The 20043-nt window shown below is 42.5% G+C and overlaps 3 protein-coding genes across 4 annotated transcripts in view; 2 read left to right on the top strand and 1 right to left on the bottom strand.

Annotated features, from left to right (window-relative positions):
• The first annotated feature begins 622 nt into the window (after positions 1–622).
• On the top strand, positions 623–3682 carry LOC135841436 (nucleolar protein 9). Its single transcript, XM_065358395.1, has 9 exons — positions 623–962; positions 1088–1314; positions 1405–1696; positions 1824–2028; positions 2120–2273; positions 2409–2537; positions 2629–2802; positions 2886–3029; positions 3157–3682. Exons 1-9 carry the CDS (start codon positions 788–790, stop codon positions 3412–3414), a joined length of 1758 nt encoding a protein of 585 aa, XP_065214467.1. The 5' UTR covers positions 623–787; the 3' UTR covers positions 3415–3682.
• Positions 3683–3761: 79 nt separating this feature from the next.
• On the top strand, positions 3762–6190 carry LOC135841439 (probable pseudouridine-5'-phosphatase). Its single transcript, XM_065358398.1, has 4 exons — positions 3762–4111; positions 4377–4595; positions 5334–5557; positions 5832–6190. The coding sequence occupies exons 1-4, from the start codon at positions 4036–4038 to the stop codon at positions 5994–5996; spliced, it is 684 nt and encodes a 227-aa protein (XP_065214470.1). The 5' UTR covers positions 3762–4035; the 3' UTR covers positions 5997–6190.
• Positions 6191–6243: 53 nt separating this feature from the next.
• Positions 6244–20043, bottom strand: part of LOC135841434 (atrial natriuretic peptide receptor 1-like) — a 131188-nt gene continuing 117388 nt past the window's right edge. For both annotated transcript variants that reach the window (XM_065358391.1, XM_065358392.1), the window contains 7 exons: positions 10988–11153; positions 10716–10865; positions 9632–9824; positions 9238–9412; positions 9043–9141; positions 8782–8873; positions 6244–8550 (listed from right to left, as the gene is read on the bottom strand). In XM_065358391.1, the coding sequence (XP_065214463.1) occupies positions 8287–8550; positions 8782–8873; positions 9043–9141; positions 9238–9412; positions 9632–9824; positions 10716–10865; positions 10988–11153 (1139 nt within the window). In that variant the 3' untranslated portion in view covers positions 6244–8286. The remainder of the gene's footprint in view (positions 8551–8781; positions 8874–9042; positions 9142–9237; positions 9413–9631; positions 9825–10715; positions 10866–10987; positions 11154–20043) is intronic.

Here is a 20043-nt window from a genome sequence, read left to right on the forward strand (position 1 = left end):
CACATATGCAATGTTCAGTGATCATGTTCCTGGTGTATCTTATTTATGAGCTGGAGATTATGTTCGCGTTCGCGTATATTGAATATTCACAATAATTTGTATTTGTTGAAGTCATTTTTTAATCTCAATTGTCATTCTCCAGAGTTTTTCTCAGTATTCTTTTAGAAATCGGATCATAAACGATTGTAGTTCTCAATGTTCTCATCTTACATGATAAAAACAGTGTTGGTTATGAGCTAATTTTCACTTATTTTTTCATTTAAATCATTCCCACATGATCTTAAATTAATTATTAAATATCAGAATGTGATTTAAAACGCAAAATAAAATGTTCTTGGGATTTATTTCGTTCTAGTGCATTAATATTGCATTCATTTCTATAGTGTTATCGGAGTATGTACTCCCCAATAGTGATGACGTCACAAAACAGCGCTCAGGCCTTTTACTATAGGTGGTATTGGTCGAGGTCGAGCGTCACGAATGTCACGAAGCACAAAGTCACGTTACCGTTACGTTACGGTGGCGTACATTACGTTACGTCTGATCGGCTTCACTCTCACGCACTCACGGTATGGTCTGGTTACGGTTACGTTTCTTATCATTTTCTTTTCTACCTAATTTATTATCAGTAAGTAACCTGAAAAATCGCAGGAAAAATAAAATGTGTTCGCAATACTTGGATAAATTTTAATATTTTACGAATTGACGAATTGTGTCTCCGTACTTACGTATCGAACTCGAATTGCGCTCAATTTTTTCAATTTTCAGTGCTTCGACAGTTGAAAATATGAACGAACAAAAAGGAGTGAAAAGAAAGAAGAAAAGTTTTCTACACAAAACTATGAAATTTTATAAAAAAGGTATTCACGGCAGAGGTGTTCGTATCGACGAAGAAACGTTCGAATACTTTGTGCACATTTTAAAAGTTATCAATCAAAATTTCGAAACGGAAGATGATAAAAGTAAGAAACCAGATTTTGCGTTTTTCAGGTCTTAGTCTTAGTCTTACCTACGTAACGTACCCACGTATTTCATATTTCATTTTCATTATTGTAACGCGCTTCTTACGCTTCTTCGTGTTTGGTAGGGGCGTTCGTGGAAAATGTTTTCGAGCAATTGGAAGGCAATGAAATCGAGTACTCGCGCAATCAAGTTGTATCCAGAATCGTGGATAATTTACTACCGTTCGCCTCGGACGAGAGAGTGCGTCAATTTATGGAGGTTTTTGGTGAAAATGTCAGGCCCGTGTGTACCGATCCGTTTGCCAGTTTTGTTTTTCAAAAACTGATGTCGGTAGTCACCCGGCGATTTTTGGTAACGCATTCGCCAGCTTAATATTTCGGTAGATTCTAACGACTTGCACGACACCGTATGTAAGGTAAAATTTTATCGCGTTGCCAACAGGATGAAGAATCAGCATCAACCACCGCCACCGCCACCGCCTCCACTGCCGCCGAAGAAACCCGCTCCAAATATAAACCTTGGCTCGTGAAAACTTTTAGTTACGTTCTAAACAATGTGGAAGAGTTCGTGTTCGATCAGTACGCCAATCATGTTATGCGAACCGCCATCAAATGTATGGCCGGAGACACCCAGCTGCGCGAAAATGAATCAAATTTCGTCGTAGATGACCAAGATTTTCGAGCAATTCTCGATAATTTTGCGAGTCGTTTACTCAAGTGGCCGCAATTGTCGAGTAAGTGAACCGCGTTGGCGTTGGCGCTGGCGCTGCGCCGTTGCTCTGTCTGACCTACAATTTAGTAGGTATACCTACTCGACCGTAGAGACGATCGATTGTTGTTTATTCGTTGTCTTCGTTTCAGAATTACCATTACAAAATCTGTCTTCCGGATTAGTACAAGTTCTACTCGAGTCGTTGTCGAAATCGAATTCGAAACTGGTCAAGCGTCTGTGTCGTAAATTCCTCGGCGAATGCTATTCGCGCCAAGAAAATGATGGCGGCGACGACGACGACGACGGCGCGAAAGCTGTCGTACCGGCGTATTTTGAAAATGAACCTTGCATCAGGTACCATATATGGCGAGTTTGCCTGTTGAAAACTTGGCGAAACCGTTTCGCCAAAAACGTTCTAACCCTAAGACGGTTGAAAATTTTTCAGATTATTAGAAGCGATGCTGAGCGTAGCGTCGGCCAAAACGTACGCCAAAATTAACGTAAAATGTTTCGCGAAAAGAATAGCTTTGCTGGCGCAACATAAAGAGGCTAATTTCGCGGTTCAAAAATTAATCAAATACTGCGCGGAAAAAGAACAAGTAAGACCGGCGCGGCGCGGCGCGCTACGCTGTTCTCCATTACAACTTTGTCCCCCTCGGCTGCTTTTGCGCTGCCGAGAACGTCTTGTTGCGTGTTACGTACATCGTATTTAGCGTTTACTCGTAAAATTTCAGTTCGAAGCCATTTTTGACGAATTGGAGGGCTGTTTCGAAGAAATCCTGGATCGGGGATACAGCGGCGTTATACTCAATTTATGCGAAGCTTGCGTACGTCTCAAAACTAAGCAATCCGTATTCGTGCGTGTAAGTTGCGGAACATGGCGTAATCGCTCGAATTTCAGGTTGAATTGTGGTTCGTGGTCGATACGTATTTATCGCGGAATTTTCGTTTCAGTTGTGGATGGATTGCCTGCACTGTAACGAGCCGAAGGAAGCGCAAAGTTGCGTTTTCAAGTTGACCGTATTTCTGAAGAAACGCCAACAGTTTGACGAAGAAAAGCATGTAAATGTACATTTGCACGGTTCGTTGTTGGTTCAAAACTTGTTGAAATTTAATAAACCTATCAAAGTGAGTACGACGACGCGCGACGTCCCATAACCGTTGAATCGCATCGCTCACGCGCGACATTCGCATTTGTTTCTCATCCGCAGATAATAAATAGTCTTCTGGAAGCGCGGTCGAGTTGCTTGGTCAACATATTCGGTAGTCCGAAAGGCAGTCGCATAGCGGATTCGTTTTTTCAAAGCCAATTCGTCGGCGAAAAAAGCAAAGATAAATTCGCCAAAATGTTTCAGGTGAGTTTGGTGGCGATTGGCCAACTACTCGTACGAGTAAGACGCCAGACGCCAGACGCCAGACGGTAGAGAATTTCATTATTACTCGTACTCGCACTAACGTTCGACATTTTTGTTTCGATTTAAGGGTTGCTACACATCGCTGGCCACCTCTAAGCACGGTTCCAGAGTGTTCGATACCGTATGGGCGGCTTCGAATGTGAAAAATCGCATCGCCATAGCGTCCGAATTGTCGGAAAACGAGTCGAAGCTGTACGAGAGTCCGTTCGGCCGTCCCATAATTTATAAAACGTCGTTAGCGCAATTTCGCCATAATCGAGACGACTGGGTCCAGGCGCAAAATCAGGGTGATAAAGTGAAGAAGTTATTTGCCGAAATCACGTGACATTTTTCACCGCCGCGCCCGCGCCCGCGCCCGCGCCCGTGTTACGAGTATTACTACATTTATATTCGTAGTTCTAAGTCGATTCGTATCTTATTTTCAATCACCGTCTCGTTTCGCATCGTAATGTCTAATGTACTACAAGTTGACGGAACGAATAACCACACACGCGAGAAGAGATAATATACCTACCTACCTATATAAGTACCTATTTTTATACCTTGTGTTCCGATTCTTGTTGTAATATATTTTTCTAGACGAGAAAGTTGAACGTGTTCGTGTTCGAGTTGTTTTTATTCGTAAATTCGATTAGGTTCGTTTTTAAAAAGAAAAAATTGCCACCAGGCTGCGTTTGCTGCCTTAGTGTCGAAATAGTCGTGGCTATCAAATTTTCGTAAACAATAAGCATCAAAAACGCCGCAGCTTTGTTTTTTTGTTTGTTTGTTTGTTTGTTTTTTTATTTTAGAGTAGAATTTTTAAATTGATTTTCTTCGAAATTTTCCGTCATGTTCCATGAAAATTTTCGCGTTCCAATGTACGAGTATTTTTTTGAATACGAGTACGAGTACGAGTACGAGTAGGAGTAAAACATTCGATTAAGAGGGTATTCGTTGAAAATTCATCATGTTAAAAACGAGTAGCGCGTTACATTTTCGACCTGCGAAATACGTAATCATGGAGCTGGACGGCACGATAATAGGTAAGATACGAGTAGATAAAGGTGTTGTTGCAACACTTACAGCTTGCAATATGTGCGATGACCGATGAAGCGAACCAGCGTCAATTTTAGCATTTAGCATACGAGTATTTAATTTATACTTGTACACGTGTACTCGTATGTACACATAAGTACGACCGTCTAAACTGTCGTCGGTGGTCGCTGGTCGCTGGTCGCGCGTAATCAAGTGTACCTACGCACTACGCAGTCTACCCGTAATAATAGCTATTCTCGTCTCGTACCGTAGATACTCGAGCTTTGATGAACGATATAGTCTCGGAATATCTGAAAAAATTCAACAAAACCTTGAGTCCAGAAATGGCAACTCAAATAATGGGTCGCATAACGGAGGACTTGTACGACGTATTGAAAGCCGAATACAAAATAAATCACACCTATCAAGAATTCAAACGGCAAATGACCACTCTTAAAGAAAAATATTTGCAAAATGTCCAGCTGATGGCGGGTGCGTCCGTATTCGTATTCGTAGTCGTACTCGTATTTACTGCAGCGGCAGCGTTGTAGCGCTCGCCGCTCAAGCTTAGACAAATTTTTCATTCGCAAAATCTATACGTCGTCGTCAGCGCCTCAGCGGTCAGAGGTGTTGCTGGATGATAGGTCTGGCAAGTGGCAACGTACAGGGTGCCCAGAAATACTCGTATCGTGAACCCTTGAAAAAGTTTTCCGCTAATTATGTGTATTTCGGTTGGTCGTAAGTATAGCACGGTGAATAATGATAGCGCGTGGTTGGTTACTAGACTAAGGTGATAATATTCCACCAATCATACGCATCTATTTAACCGTTCACGTTGCCAACTGCCAACCTACACGCGTGTATGTTTAATAAACTTTCTTTGGGGGTTCACGATATTTGTGGGCACCCTGTACGGTACGGTACGGTACGTAGTTGGAGCCTGGAAGTCGGGTCTGTCTCGGTACATGGTACATAATACATATTACGTAATGATGATGATGCTAGCGAGGTGTTGTTGTATTCGTAGTCGTGGACGATTGTCGCCATAAACCAGCGAGCTTATCAGCTAACACACACTAACACGTACCGTCACGACCCATACCCATTATCCGGCGAGCAGCCAGAAAAGAGCCCGAACCGAACCGAATCGAATCGAATCGAAATTTGCCTTACGACGAGAGAACGAAAATATACGTAGGAATTGGGAAATTTTAATTTTCGCATTTACAGGAGCTGAAAGTTTAGTGTCGTGGTTTTACGAGCGCGATATTCCAACCGCATTAGTCACTAGTTGCACGGGAAAGGAATTTGAAAAGAAAACCGTCAGTTGCGAAGATTTGATAAAGAAATTTCATCACGTTACCACTCGAGACGATATCGACCGAGGAAAACCATACCCCGACATATTCATCATCTGCGCGTCGCAGTTCATTCAGCCTCCGAAACCGCAAGATGTACGTTGGGTTACGTTCCTACAAATACATATACCTACTCGTATTACCTACCTATACTTAACTGTCTCTCGCTTTGCATTCGCCAGTCATCGCCAGGCGAATAAGTACATACCTACGTACTATGTACTAGTAGGTAGGTACGTATAGCTTAGGTACCTGGGTAGGTAAATGTTTTGCATGCCAATTACCAATTACCTAATTGTCCATCTTCAAAATGTACATACTTTACCTCCGCCGTCCTCCTGCATACGTAATTATGTACTCGTATTTTTAGGTTTTAGTTTTCGAAGGCACCGTTGCAGGAGCGGAAGCCGCCCGTTCGGCTGGAATGCAAGTCGTACTGGTAGGACCATGTTTCACCGAAGCAGAAAAACGAAAAGCAACTCAGGCTATCGATAATTTGTGTCTGTTTGACGCCGACGAGTTCGGTTTATCATGATGTACATTGTACTCGGTAGTCGGTACCTAGCTACCTACTCGTATACTTATTCGTGAATGGATTACTCTCGCTGTAACACAATTATTTACATGTACTTACCATACCTAAATTTCATAACTTTTCAGAAAGCTCAGCTCGTAAATCTGACCGACTGACGACATCGGTTTGTTTGTATTAAAGTACTTACATCATTACTACGTTTTTTCTTTCTTTTTTTTTTTTTTTTGTTTTGAAAAAAAAAGGAAGCGAGACTTTATAATTTTTAAATAAACACACATCACACAATATTACATACACATCGTACTTAATTAATACAAGTAGGTAGGTAGGTAGGTAGGTATGTAGGTACACACGAATAACGAAAAATATATCCGAGGAGGTAATAAAAATTTAAAATGGTACAATCATATTTTACACGAATACAGCAAATTAATGATAATAATAATAATAATATTATATTATTACACGCACAGCCTTTAAGTAATACCTTTAAATTTGCTTATTGTTAAGATGCGCATATACGAGTCAGAGGCGTGACGAAGTAATGTGTCGGGGGTGGGGGAAGAACGGAGTGACATTGAAAATTTTTCCATTTTTTACCCCACATCCCCCCTCCCGGATTTTCCCAGCTAATAATACCCAGCCACGTACGGTTCGAACAAATTTTGAAAGGGGAAGTTGAACAAAAAAAGTGTCGAATAATTTGAAATTTTCAAAAACGATGCTCGACTATTTATTACAAAATATTCGAATTGTTCTATCGCGAGGTTGATCTTACTGAAATTCAAAATAAAAAATTCGCGCCTTTTTTCTTGTTACCTATCAATTTTTTGTTTTTTAGACACCGTAATTGTAAAAAAGAGGACAGAACGTACTTAATTTTTGGAAAATTTTCGATTTTGCCCGCATGAAACGAGGGCGAAAGTTTTAGAAAACTAACAATTTACTAGGCACAAAAAATTAATTTTAGTGTAAGAAGTTACGAGGCCAAAATTTCGTGCTTTTTGGTATTTTTAAACGAATTTTTGCACCTTTTTTCGCTATTCGAAAATTGACAATTCTTCATTTTTCTTCAGGATAGGTATAATTTTTTACATTTTCAAAAAGAACCAATTTTGGCAAGAATCCGAAATTGTTTCCGAATTTTCGGCGGCGAAATAGGACCTACGAGTAGTCGAGTACCTACAACATTATTTTTGACGTGAAAAGTAAATTAGGGAAAGGTTTTGAAAATGCGTAATTTAAAAAGTAAAAACCAGCGGTCTTTTCTTCCCAACTTTTTGCCAACATTTCTCTGTCGGGGGGGGGGGGGGGGGGAGAGGTAAACGGCGCGCCTCTAACACGAGTATGTACGTAGGAGAAGTAACCTACTTACTATAGGTACACCTACACCGCGTATGGTAATGTACGCGTACGCGTACGCGTACCCGTACCTGTACCTGTATAACCGAACGAACGTACGTTTTCAACGTTCAGCCCAGAAAATTTCTCAAGTACTTTTTCAATTTACAATTCGGTAGGTAGGTAGGTAGGTATGTCATGAAAATCATACAATTAATACGAGTAGCACGGTAAACACATTTAGGTAGGTCGTCGTTTCCGGACATTAGGGAAGTTATACCCTCACCAGCTCACCTACACTTATATGTATACTCGTAGGTAGCCAGGTAAAGTAGGTAGGTAGGTATAAGCGAAGGAGTTTCCTTTTGGGAGTTGATATCGTAAGGTAATTTACTCATTGTAAAACACGCAGATAGAGATACAGTAGGCTACCAAAGTACATACGAGTACATACTCATATGAAATGTGTGCATGTGCCTTGGTAGGTAGAGGTACGTGCACTACAGGTAGACAGAGGCCGGGTATGCAAAAAAGATGGGCCCGTGCCCGTGCCCGTGCCCGTACGTACATTTCACGACGAATACGTATGTGTATGTACACCACAGTAGGTCTAGAGGTAGGTACATACGAGTACAATAAGTTACGACTTATAACATTGAACAAAACGAATAACGATTACCTATACGTAATATAATACAAGACATAAACAAAAAAACATAGTCGCCGGGAAACGGAGCAATAAAAATAATAGGTAATACGTAGTACGTAGTACGTAGTACGTAATACGTAATAATAAGAGTAATAAAAAGAAACAACAAAGAGGAATCCTTAAAAAAATGATGAAAAAGATACTCGTAGGTAAGAGTTGTTGATATAGGTACAGAGAAAATGAGGGACCGAGGGTCGATGGGATGGGCACAGTGGCACAGTGACTTGGTTAGAGAGTAAGTTAGCCAACGTCTTCTTGCAACAAAGGGGTCAGAGAAGTTATGTTATGATTTGAAATAGACCTATTGTTGTTGAGTGACTTTTCGCTCACCGACGACGATATATTGCTGGACGCGTGTCTGATGCTATTGGCGATCACATTATTCGAGGAAGCAATCACACTAGCCGTAGCGCTGACAGCAGAATCGGATGTAGATATGAGTATGGAAGTGGTAATAGGCGTTTTTTCACCCAGCAACCAATACGTGGTAATTTTTCCTTTACCCTGTCGAAAAAACACGAATTATTCGACGTAGGTAGTAGGTACGTAATAAACTCTTAAACGTTGCACACGTAGGCCTTAGTCCATCCCATAAGCTACGAGTATGTGTAATTACGCGATGCGCGTGTACCGAGTGACCAGTTGACCACTGGATTTTTCTACAGTAACTACTCGTATACAGTATGTAGATGGTACCTACTGTTAATGACCCGACTGGAATTGCGAAACTCTTACCTTCATTTCGACTTCGCCTCGAAGCTGCACCTCGAATGTACCAAAAGTGTCCAATACTTCTTTTGTCTGCGGACTTACGTGAATTTTCAGCGCTGTAAAAATATTGGAAACAAATTTCGCACGTCATCTACTCGTGTCTCGTATGTATATTAAACGTCTTGTAGTAGGTATATACTTGGTACCTACTACCTAATACCTATCAAACAGCTGGAGACTGAAGAAAAGTAGGTTAGGCGTACGAGTATCAGTAGTATCACTCACCTTCTCCATTAGACTCCATTCTGGACGCGGTGTTTACAGTATCGCCAAATAAACAATATCGAGGCATTTTTAATCCGACAACTCCGGCAACGCATGGCCCTACCAACGAATATGGCGACACAAAAAAATTAGCCAACAGCTAGAGACGACGTACGAGTAAAATGCAACTCGTGCGTAAGTTTGCAAGCATCTCACCCGTGTGAATTCCTATTCTCAATTTTAATTTATCATCCGGCCTATGGCGTATTGTAAAGGTAACGACCGTATTCAACAATGCTAAAGACATTCTAGCAATTTCTCTAGCGTGCGAGTTACCATTTCGAACGGGTAATCCAGACACAACCATGTACGCATCGCCGATAGTTTCAACCTGAAAAAAAATGGTAAAATTAGACATTAAAAATTAACCAACATCTACCTATCTATATATTTGTACGTAGGAGGGCCACTAATTCAAAACCCTCCGGCCCCCATCCCCAACACCAGTAAACACGTTGAGCTCGCAGTCTCTGCAGTTACTAGTAGTCGTACCAATTTGAATACACATTACACATATAGGTAGGTAATGCTAAGTATGGTTTAAACGTACCTTATAGACGTCGAAGTTTTCAATAATCGAATCAAAACACGTGTAGAGATCATTGAGTAATTCGACTACTTGGAGCGGCGTGCTCTCGGCACTTAAAGAGGTAAAACCAACTATATCGCTGAAATAAATTGTCACACTGTCGTACGTTTCAGCCACAACAGACTGGCCCAAGATGAGCTGACTGGCAACAGACCTACCGTACAAAAATCAAACAAATTACTTACGTAGGTAGACTACATAAATGTAGGTGAAGAGGCGGCTATTTCATACTCGTACGTCATTGTCATTGATACGAGGTATTTGTACTAATGTACTTGCTGGGCGGGAGAAGAAAATGAATTTCAGCTGCCCGAGGTGCGCCCGACGCGATGGGGAGACATCAATCTTCGAAGAAAAGATACCTATTTTACTCGTATTACAGTATGTATTTAAAATGGCCTCGCTCTAAAACATTATACGAGTAATGTACAGAACAGATGTACTCGTAGGTAGGTAGAGGTACCTAGGTATTTGAGATGCTGCGTCCATCTTCGTACAAGGGTTGGACTGAGCGGTTGAAAATTTGCAAATCGCTTACCATAACATCTCAGGAAAAATGATAATTACTTAATTACCTATTATCTCCGAAACTGAGCAGATATACCTACGAGTACCTATTTTGGAATACTTATAGCGCGGCGCGCCGTTGCCAATTACGAGTATTTGGTCTTAATTACCAATTTCAAAAAGTCAAGAAAAATACGTACGTATTTGTCCAAAAACCTATATCAATTCTTTTGTTTTCAAAAAGCTGATACGAGTAGTGACGAAAAAATTGGCTCCACCAATGTAATCCGAATCCGAATACCTTCTTCCCTCAGTTTTGGACACAATATACGAGTACATACTCGTATTTTTCCACGTTTCGACGTGATTAATGTGGCGATGTTTTTAAAGCAGGTTCCTACTGTAGGTAATCTTTGCAGATTGGATCAAAGTACATACTTGTAGGTACGCGACCGCGACCGCGACCGCGACCGCGACCGCGACAGGCCGAGATAATTACATACGAGTACAAATACAAAAATGGAAAGTGTCCGCTTACTTTGGTAAAAGTTGGTACAATAATTCTTCGCATTTTCTTTTCTCTTCCAAATAATCTGCCGTCCTCTCTTCGACCAAGGCTTCTAAATTGTTGGCATATTGTTCCATGCGAGACAGCAAATTATCGAGTATATTGTTGCTCTCGTAATCCCTGTAGCAAGCACACGCAAACAAAACAAAACAAAACAAAACAAAATGAGAAATGTAACAGGTACATACATATAACACAATACTCGTAGGTACTTTAGAGATATTCGCCCACGTACTACGTACTTGTTCAATTTTCTTATGGCGGCTTTGAGTGTGGTGAAATCAGGTCTATCAGCGGGGTCCTCTGTCCAACATTTCTTCATCAAGTTGCCGACTTCTTCTTCGCAACTCAATTCGTTGGTGTTGGGTCTGAGACATTTCTGGCTGCTTCTTACTCCGTCGATAATTTCTGTAAATTTTAATATCATCGTATCAAACTCGCGCAATACCATCGTCGATTAGTCATTACGCATAAATGCAATTTTGTTAGCTAGGTAGGTAGGTAGGTAGGTAGGTAGGTAGGTAGGTAGGTAGAGGTGCATGTCTGCGTTTTGCTCAACGTCGTTGCGAAAATTGCTCGCAGTCGCAGTCGCAACTCATACGCGCGTACGTAAAGCGAGCGTAATTTTGTTATCTCGCGAATAGGGTATATTGTAATTTGTATGTAAGTATGTAGTACGAAAATAGGAATACTGGTAAAAGGGCACTTTGACGGTGTCGTCGGCATCGGCGCGGCGCGGCGCGGCGCGGCGGCGTTTACAATACGGAAAATATTGCGTTTGGTGACTGCACGGCTAAGGCAATTTCATTTTCGTCGCTCTCGCTAGTCGCTACAGAGTCGACAATAAAAGCGCCGCTCGGCGCTGTGGAGAACTGACGACACGTGCTCCGAATAGCAATACCTAAGCGTAAGCGAGCACACAGCTGCAGCTGCGCAACGCGGGGTGCGATTCCACCATAAGCGGTTAACGGTTATGAACGTGAACGTGAACGTAAGTACAAGTACTCGTACCATATGCAGGGTGTTCTTCTGTATGTACGTAGATGTACATATGTGTACTGTGTATGTGAGGACACACGACACAGGACAGTGCCGAGTGTGCGAGTAACTACGTACATACGAGTACGTGCGAGTATAAGTACCTACTTAGGGACGACCTCATTTCAAAGTTGACGATTTGTCGTACTCGCACCATCACCATCGCCATCGCCATCGCCACTCCCCTGCTTGCTTGAAAATCGTCAACAGGCCTTACACATACACACTGTACGGCGCGGCGCGGCGGGGCGTACGCGACCCCTACCTACCAATCGAGTGGCGAGTAGCAGCAACATGAGCGTCAAAATTTATAGGCGAAGAGCTATAATCACACCAACACATATACTACGACGAGTATACGCACGTTTTTTCGCTATTGTGGGCAAGGGAAGTGGGGTGGGGGAATTTTTTTTGACTCCAACATTTTTTTAAAAAGTACCCAACGATGTTTCATCAAAGTTTCAGAAATCTGAAGACAGGGGCATTTCACCTATTTTACTCGGGAATACCCTTTCAGCTATCTTGATACATACTTATAAGCAAAAATACTTCTGCGCGTGTAATTTTGCCGTACGATCGCGCGGTATAAATGAATTTTCAATCACACATTCCGAGGTAAAATTTCACGCTGAACAACTTGTCCATGTTGTTGGAGAAAAACGTAAAAAACGTGGTTTTTTGAGAGTTTTTTCAACTTTTGAGCCTGACCCACCACTCCAAATGGCCGGGTGATGATTTCTATAGAAATTGTCCCTCCTTCTCCTCCCATGCGATGAAAAATTCTGAAAAAATTCAGGGAGGTACCCCCGTGTATTCTCTAACTATATTCGTTTACAGAATAAATTTATCTAAATTACTCGCTGATGCAGAATTTTCCCCCTGAAAAACGCGTTTTTTGGCCCCCCTACCTGAGGGTGGTGGGGTGGGGAGCGGGTTATGGGCCCAAAATTATCTTTTGGGGGTACTAAACATAGCCCGTGAGTTTCATCGAAATCCGAGGTTAAGGGCATTTTGCCTATCTTATCCGGGGGTACCCTTTGTGCTTTGAAAATATGTAGGTACGTAATACGTATGTATTTCCAACCGCTTAATACGGGTAAGTATAGAATCTTAAAAATGATGTTTGATTTTGATGGCAATGGCCTCGGTCGGCGCACAATCTCCATTACCTTATCTACGAGTACGAGTACGAGTACGAGTAGTATACCGTATTTTGAAACTGGACTATTTCATTTCTGCTTCTGCCACGCGACGGTTTGGGTAGCGATTACAAAATACAAATATAAAGCGGTCTTTGCCAAATTTGGCCAAAATTCTGCGACTTTTTTTCCATCCTAAGGTGCAAGTACGAGTATGTTGCGTCTACTCCCACGATGCTCTTCGTGTTCGAAACGAATGCAAAATACGAGTAAAAATCCAGCAAAGGATGAAAATGTAGGATTTACCACTCGCACCCGCGCTGAGAAAAGGAATCCCAACAGCTGAGAGGGGATGGCTAAAACCGAATAAACTGGATCCCCTCACATCGCTTACCTACTCGACCCATCGCATCGTATGAAATCACGATTCTCTCGACATGTGCGCTGCGCTGCGCTGCGCTGTATTTACGGCGAACTGAGTATGCAATTCTATCAACACCATAGTCACGGCGCGGCGAGTTGTTCCCCCCTCCCCCCTCCCCCCACACACTACAACTAAAAATACGAATAGGTAATTATTACAAGTCGAGCTTCGATGGTCCGCCATTTCCGTCCCAAACTCAACAGACGGAGGAAGTCGAGAATACGCAATTACGAATTTGTACTTTCCTTACGAGTAGGTATACCTAATGTATGTACATTGTATGTACTTGGAAACCGAAACTGTTTTAATTCGGAGCAAATGCCTCGACGGAGCTTTTACGAAAATTACAGTACGAGTGCTACATTTATGCAACCTGAACTTTCCCGAACCACACAGCAAAATACATATGTACATGACGAAATTTCCTACATAACGAAGCTTTTTACAAAAAAGTTGAACTTTCAGGTGTACGAGTACAAGCGCGATATCGAATAAAATACTCCAACTTGCATAAATGAGCTTTTCGTGATCAGCGATGTTTACATCGTGTACCTACTCGTAATTAACAATAATCGACCCTCGGACCGTACGCGTACACCCCAACGGAATTTCGACCGCTCATTTTTCAGGACGAAATGCGCTATTTTTCTCAAAAAAAAAAAAAAAAAAAAAAAAAACCGCCCGAAATACATGTACATATCTCTCCGATCGAGTTGAATTTCAGGTCCACCGTGGGGTAGGTTTTTTTGGGACGGCGAGTTCATTTCCGATGGATTGTCCCGATAAAATGCTTCCTTTCTACTCGAAATGATTCATTTTTTCAAACTCGAGAAGACGGAAGCGCCACGCCACGCCACGCCGCGCCGCGCCGCGTCGCGGACTCGAAAACTCGACTCGATTTGATTTAAATTTCAGCGGGTAATTTTTTTTCAAAAAACTAGCGCATTTTTTCCTCAAAAATTACCTCTCGAAATATCGCTTCGATCGAGTTGAATTTTTGGTCGTAGGGGTCGCCGTTTGAAAATTTTATAGGTAAATTAATTACAACGAAGAGGCGTTCGCGTTATATCTTATTTTTTTAACAAACCACTCCTACTTTAATCAAAATTCAAAGAAATTTCAAAAAAGTTGGCAAGTAGCGAGCGTAACTACATAATTGCCTACATCGTACATCTACGTATTGTTATTAGGCTACTTGGAAGGCACCGGAGCTCGAATTCGAGCTGATTTTTTCGATTCGACCGCTGCGAATTTTTCTCGTCACTAGTGCGCCGCGCCGCGCCGCGCCGAGCAGTGCCCTCGAGAGTTATCAAAACTTGAAAAAGAGCAGCGACGCGAGAGTGTCGACTTGAAACGTACATTTTTCTCCGTTTGATTCGAATATCCGACATCCGTCGATTTTTCAAAAATTAAATACGTAATTTTTTTCGCGCGCTATCTCACATTTTTAAACACGAGGGGCAACTCAGAAAGTAAAAATAAAGAAAGTCGTCGTATAGTTTTTTTCTTCCTTTGTTTTTCCAAACAACCTTCGTAAGCGAAAACACTCGACTCGTCTATATTTTCATCAATAGCCGAGAAATGAAAAAATTCAGCTCTGTCGGAATACTTACATAAGTACGTAGGTAGGCAAATTTCTTTGTATTGTAGAATACGAGTATTACTCGTATAGCCGAACCGAGCACGCCCTCGCATGCAGCTTTTGTACATACATATTAACATATTTTGTGAACGGTAGATACGAGTATACGAGTATACGAGTAGAGGTGCACATGTCACCTACACGTACACACTGGACAGTGACAGTCGATCTGCTCGTATTGTCGGCGAATTTATAGGTAGGTAGGTAGGTAGGTACATATTAGGTAAGTGTTTTACGACTATTGTACACATATTTACATACGACTTAGGCAGATACGAGTATTTCGATTTTCCGTACCTAATCGCGCGTGTATCGCTACGAGTATTACGTAGCTAGTTTTTTTCATCGACGATGACGCAAGTGGATGAACGAATTTTCAACACCGTTGGTAAAAAATTAACTCGCGCGCCGGTAACTTTGTTCGCGGAAAAGATAAAGAGTACGAATCCGTATAAAGTATCTATTACGAGTACTTATTTTTGTTTTCACTTCACTTTATTCCGCTTATTTATCGTCCGAGTCGTTGCTGCCGTTTCTCTTTTCTTTTCTTTTCTTTTTTCTTTTTTTCACGAATGGTCGATTTTGCAGGTTTAATTTCTTTATTTACTTACGTCAAAGCATTTGAAAAGGCTTTTTTTACAACACGTTGTTACGCGCATATTTTTTTTCGCGGCAACGATTATGCTCGCAAATTGCAAATCTTACATTTTTCGACACTAAGTTGTCATTTACGAACAGATTGAAAATGTTTTTCACGCAGGTACGAGTAGATTAGCCTTAGTAGTGAATTCTTTAACAAGAGCGGCGCGGCGCGGCGCGGCGCGGCGGAGCGGTCGAAAACGTTGGAAATCGTTTCACATCATTTTTTGATCTACCGTAAGTAGGCTTATACCTAATTACCTATTCGGTACCTACGACGACGCATAAGTATTCTAAATTTCGTACATTTCTTACATTTCTTACATTTTGTAACGATTGATTACAAGTCGACGTTGATGCGTATCTAAGTATCTAATCGAATCACTTTTCACTTTTCACCAACGTGTTCGCCGGTCGGTATAGCCTTTTGTCACCTGACCGACCAAATGACATTATGCATAGGTACTTGGCCGAAATTGAGTTGGTCAAAATAAGGAGGAGGGGGGGGGGCAGGACACGAAATCGATCCGATTGATTATTCGTTCGCAACTATAGCATCGTTTAGAAAATGATTTTGTCACGTACCTATACCTACCAGACCTATCGTACCTACGTAGGTAGGCTACTCGCGTGTTCATCGAGTAGGTGCAGTAACATATACGTATGTATATGTCACCGATTACGAGTATTTCGTCAATGAAATGGTAAACATTCGCCGCGCCGCGCCGCGCCGCGCCGCGCCAAGTCGTATTCAAGGAGTAAGTTGGGTAGTAGGTACCGACGATGTGGATGTGGGTGTGGGTCGCAAATACACATTTATATTTTCGAGCGTATTTCATCGATTTTTAAGGAATTTTTCAGCGTAAAATAAATGCGATTGCATGTACGAGTACGAGTACGAGTACGAGCATAATAATATGTACAAATCTCATACTGGGCTCACGTACACGTAGCCACGACGCGATGTACGCTGTACAGTAAATAATGCCTCGCCTGACGCCTGTGTCGCCTTTTCCGAAAACACTAATTCTCAATTTCTCATCACTCATCACTTGATCAGTTTGTACTCGTATAGAGAGGCAGCGCAGCGCGAGGCGTACCTACTACTCCTACTCCTACTTACGTTACTGTTATACTGTTAGTAGCAAAGTAAGCACACTAAGCACATCGCCAACAGTGTCTTGTCTCTTTATCCTCTGCTTAGTGCTTGTTGAAAGTTAATTCTCAAAATTCAGCGTATTAAATAAGCGATTATTCGTATCCATTTAATTTCCCGCTATCGAACGGTCGCGGTACAGCATTAGCATTTAGCATTTAGCATTTAGCATTACGCGCATTAAACAATAAACATACTCGTACCGTACCGTACCCTACAGGCAGGTCTCTCTCTCTCTACGTATGTGTATTGTGTATTGTGTATTGTGTATCGTGTACGTATGGGTACCTATTTTGAATAGAATTACTTAGATACTCGACACTCGTACATAGCAATATTCGACCATCTATGTAGGTACATATTAAGTAGGTAATCAACGAAAGTGCTGAGAATTGTAAATGTACTCGTATAAGAAAGTAGCAACAATACCAACATACGTATATGTGTACTCGTAAATCTTGCAAACTGTCACCATGTAGAATTTGTACGCGAATCTACTTGAAAATCATTTGAAAAAATTGATTTTCAAAAAAACCGAGTAAATACATACGTAGGTAGGTAGGTAGGTAGGTAGGTAGGTACTAGATACATACAAAATTTGAGAATGCATTTTCCATTACCATAAGTAGGTATCTATTTCATAAACGTACGAATGTATATACTTGTACGAACGTACGCGACAATGGGATCGGTGTATCGGAGAATTATAGAGAATTTGAGGGTTTGAAGGTTCGGTCTCCTCATCTTTGGACGATCTGAAACCGATGGCAAGAACCAAAGTCACTTTGAAAGAAACATACGGTACGCGGTAGATGAAATTAGAAAATTGCCAACATCGCCCGCGCCCTCGTTTTCAAAGCACACTCGATCGCTATGCCGGCTATCGCTCTATCGCCGGCCAGTGGCAGTGGCAGCAACAGCAACAGCTGTCGGAGTCGCATCTTCAGCTTGTACGCTCGTAGGTAGTAGGTACCATAGTTATGTATGTACTTTCCAATCAACGAGTATACGCGTAGCTACAAGTATTTACGACTACAACACTGTCGATACCCGATACCCGATATCCGTTTCGTTTACGTATATAGGTATACGCGATTTTTGAATTTGAAAAGGCTAGCTACGAGTAGTTAGGTAGGTAGGTGGAGGTTTTTCTAGTCGTCTCGTTCTCGTTACGCAGACAAAACTCACTGGGTTGATCGTAATCGGCGTTTTTAAGGCGCGTTCAATCGCATTCGCATTCGCGTTCGCGTTAATTTGAAAAGTCGTCGACGATTGCGGTCGCAGTCGCGGTCGCGCGTACTTTATGTACTTACTGTGTTTGTAACGCTGCTCCAATATGGTGGTGCATGTTTGACAATTCAAATTGCAGTGAGCAGCTCTTCTCGGACTCAAAGCACTCGACGTGGTCATCATGATGGCGATGGCGATGGCGATGGCGGTAACCGCGAAAAAAATTACAAGAATCGACGCGATGCGACCCGACAACACGAGACTTTCGCCGATACACTCGCAGGTAGGTAGGTAGGTAGGTAAGGTACCAACCTCTAGCAACGTGTGCGAATTTCGATTCCAATGCGAAATGCGAAATGCGAAATGCGGAATGACGAACGACGGCCGACGGCCACCTTTACCGTTCTACGCTCGTTATTAAAGATGACGGTGATGCGGAGAATGATGTGACCATCGTGTACCGACGGTGCGGCCTTTCCAAAAGCGACTACCGTGTTCGAAAAGCTCGTCGTACGTTTTCGGCGTTTCGGTACTCGGTTGCTAGCGCTGGCGCGGGCGCGGGCGCGGGCGCGGGCGCGGGCGCTGGCGCTGATGCTGATGCTGTGCTGGCGTAAGGGTGGCTGGGCGGTTTTGTCGTCTACACACCATACGCCATGCCACGCCACGCCACGATACGATACCGTGGCAGAGCAGAGCAGAGCAGAGCAGAGCACAGCACAGCACAGCATACCACAGCATACACCATGTGATACAGCGACCGTGTTCTGTACTCGTATTCCGTGTAGCGCAAGTTTTCTTTGCGAACAACACGGCGCTGAGCGTAGACTGCACCATTGCCACTCGCCACACGCCACACGTACGCGAAATTCTATCGATTCGTAACATACCGCCATCGCCATCGCCACCGCGTTCTTTACGAGTCACCCGGTACAGCAGCCCCGTTCGCAATTTTTCAAACTTTACGCTTACACTTACGCCATCGCCATACCACATCAGTACTGCATACGCACAGCTACACAGGCCGACTAGTACGTAGTACAGAAATACATAACCTACAGAACAGCAACTACACACGCATAAAATATGCATTCCAAACGGAAACCATAGAATACGAATAAAATCCGTCAAAATCAGAACACAAGACGTTGGCATTAGTTTAAAACGATAAGCAAGCAGAATAAGTCACGAACAATCAACTCGTCTTCACGGCGCGGCGCCACGCGCGCGCGGCGCGGCCAACTGGTAACGCAGCAAGTAATTCTAGATAAGTAGGTACCTCTACCTACGAGTATGTTGTACTTGAAACTAAATATGTACCACTTTTAGTCCTCTACACGCCCCCTCCACCCAGATTAATACGTAAATGGCGAAAATTACATACAAATTTCTTATCAACTTCGCAGCACTTTTTCGTACGTAGGTACTAACGCCGAGTTCTTGCTCAGTAGGTTAAAACACCCCGACTGCCACACTTTTTACCACCATCAAATACGTAGGTACCTACTATAGAATTTACAAGTCCGGGTCAGCAAGCAGCAGCGATTAGAAAGTTGAATTGTAAATTTGGGCCGGCGCGGCGCGGCGCGGCGCGGCGCGGCGCGGAGGAGCAACCACTTAGAGGAGTCCTGGTTCAGTTCCCTGTAAAGCTAAGGGGGTCCGGGGATCGACAATTTTCTGACCAATCTCCCACTCGACGTAAGTTGCCTCGTCAATTGTCGTCAAAATAAGATTTTTTTTGTTTTTTGTCGCGTTCTAATGTTTAGTAAGTACTTACTCGTAGCTAGCTATAGTACGAGTAGGTACATACGACATACGCGTACCTACGTAGCTACATAGGTATTAGGTAGGTATGTTCGTACTTGCATTGGGGTGGATCACGAAAAGCGAGGAAAAAAAACAAAACAAAAGTTTCCACGATTCGGACCGCATTCGGCAGAGATCCTTTAGTTTCCAGGAGGGCGCGGCGTTCAGAATCCACACAATTACACGCTGCGTTGTGTTATTTGCCCAGAGTGTTGCTCTGTAAACCG

Source organism: Planococcus citri, chromosome 3 (genome assembly GCF_950023065.1).
Source record: "Planococcus citri chromosome 3, ihPlaCitr1.1, whole genome shotgun sequence".
NCBI lineage: Eukaryota > Metazoa > Arthropoda > Insecta > Hemiptera > Pseudococcidae > Planococcus > Planococcus citri.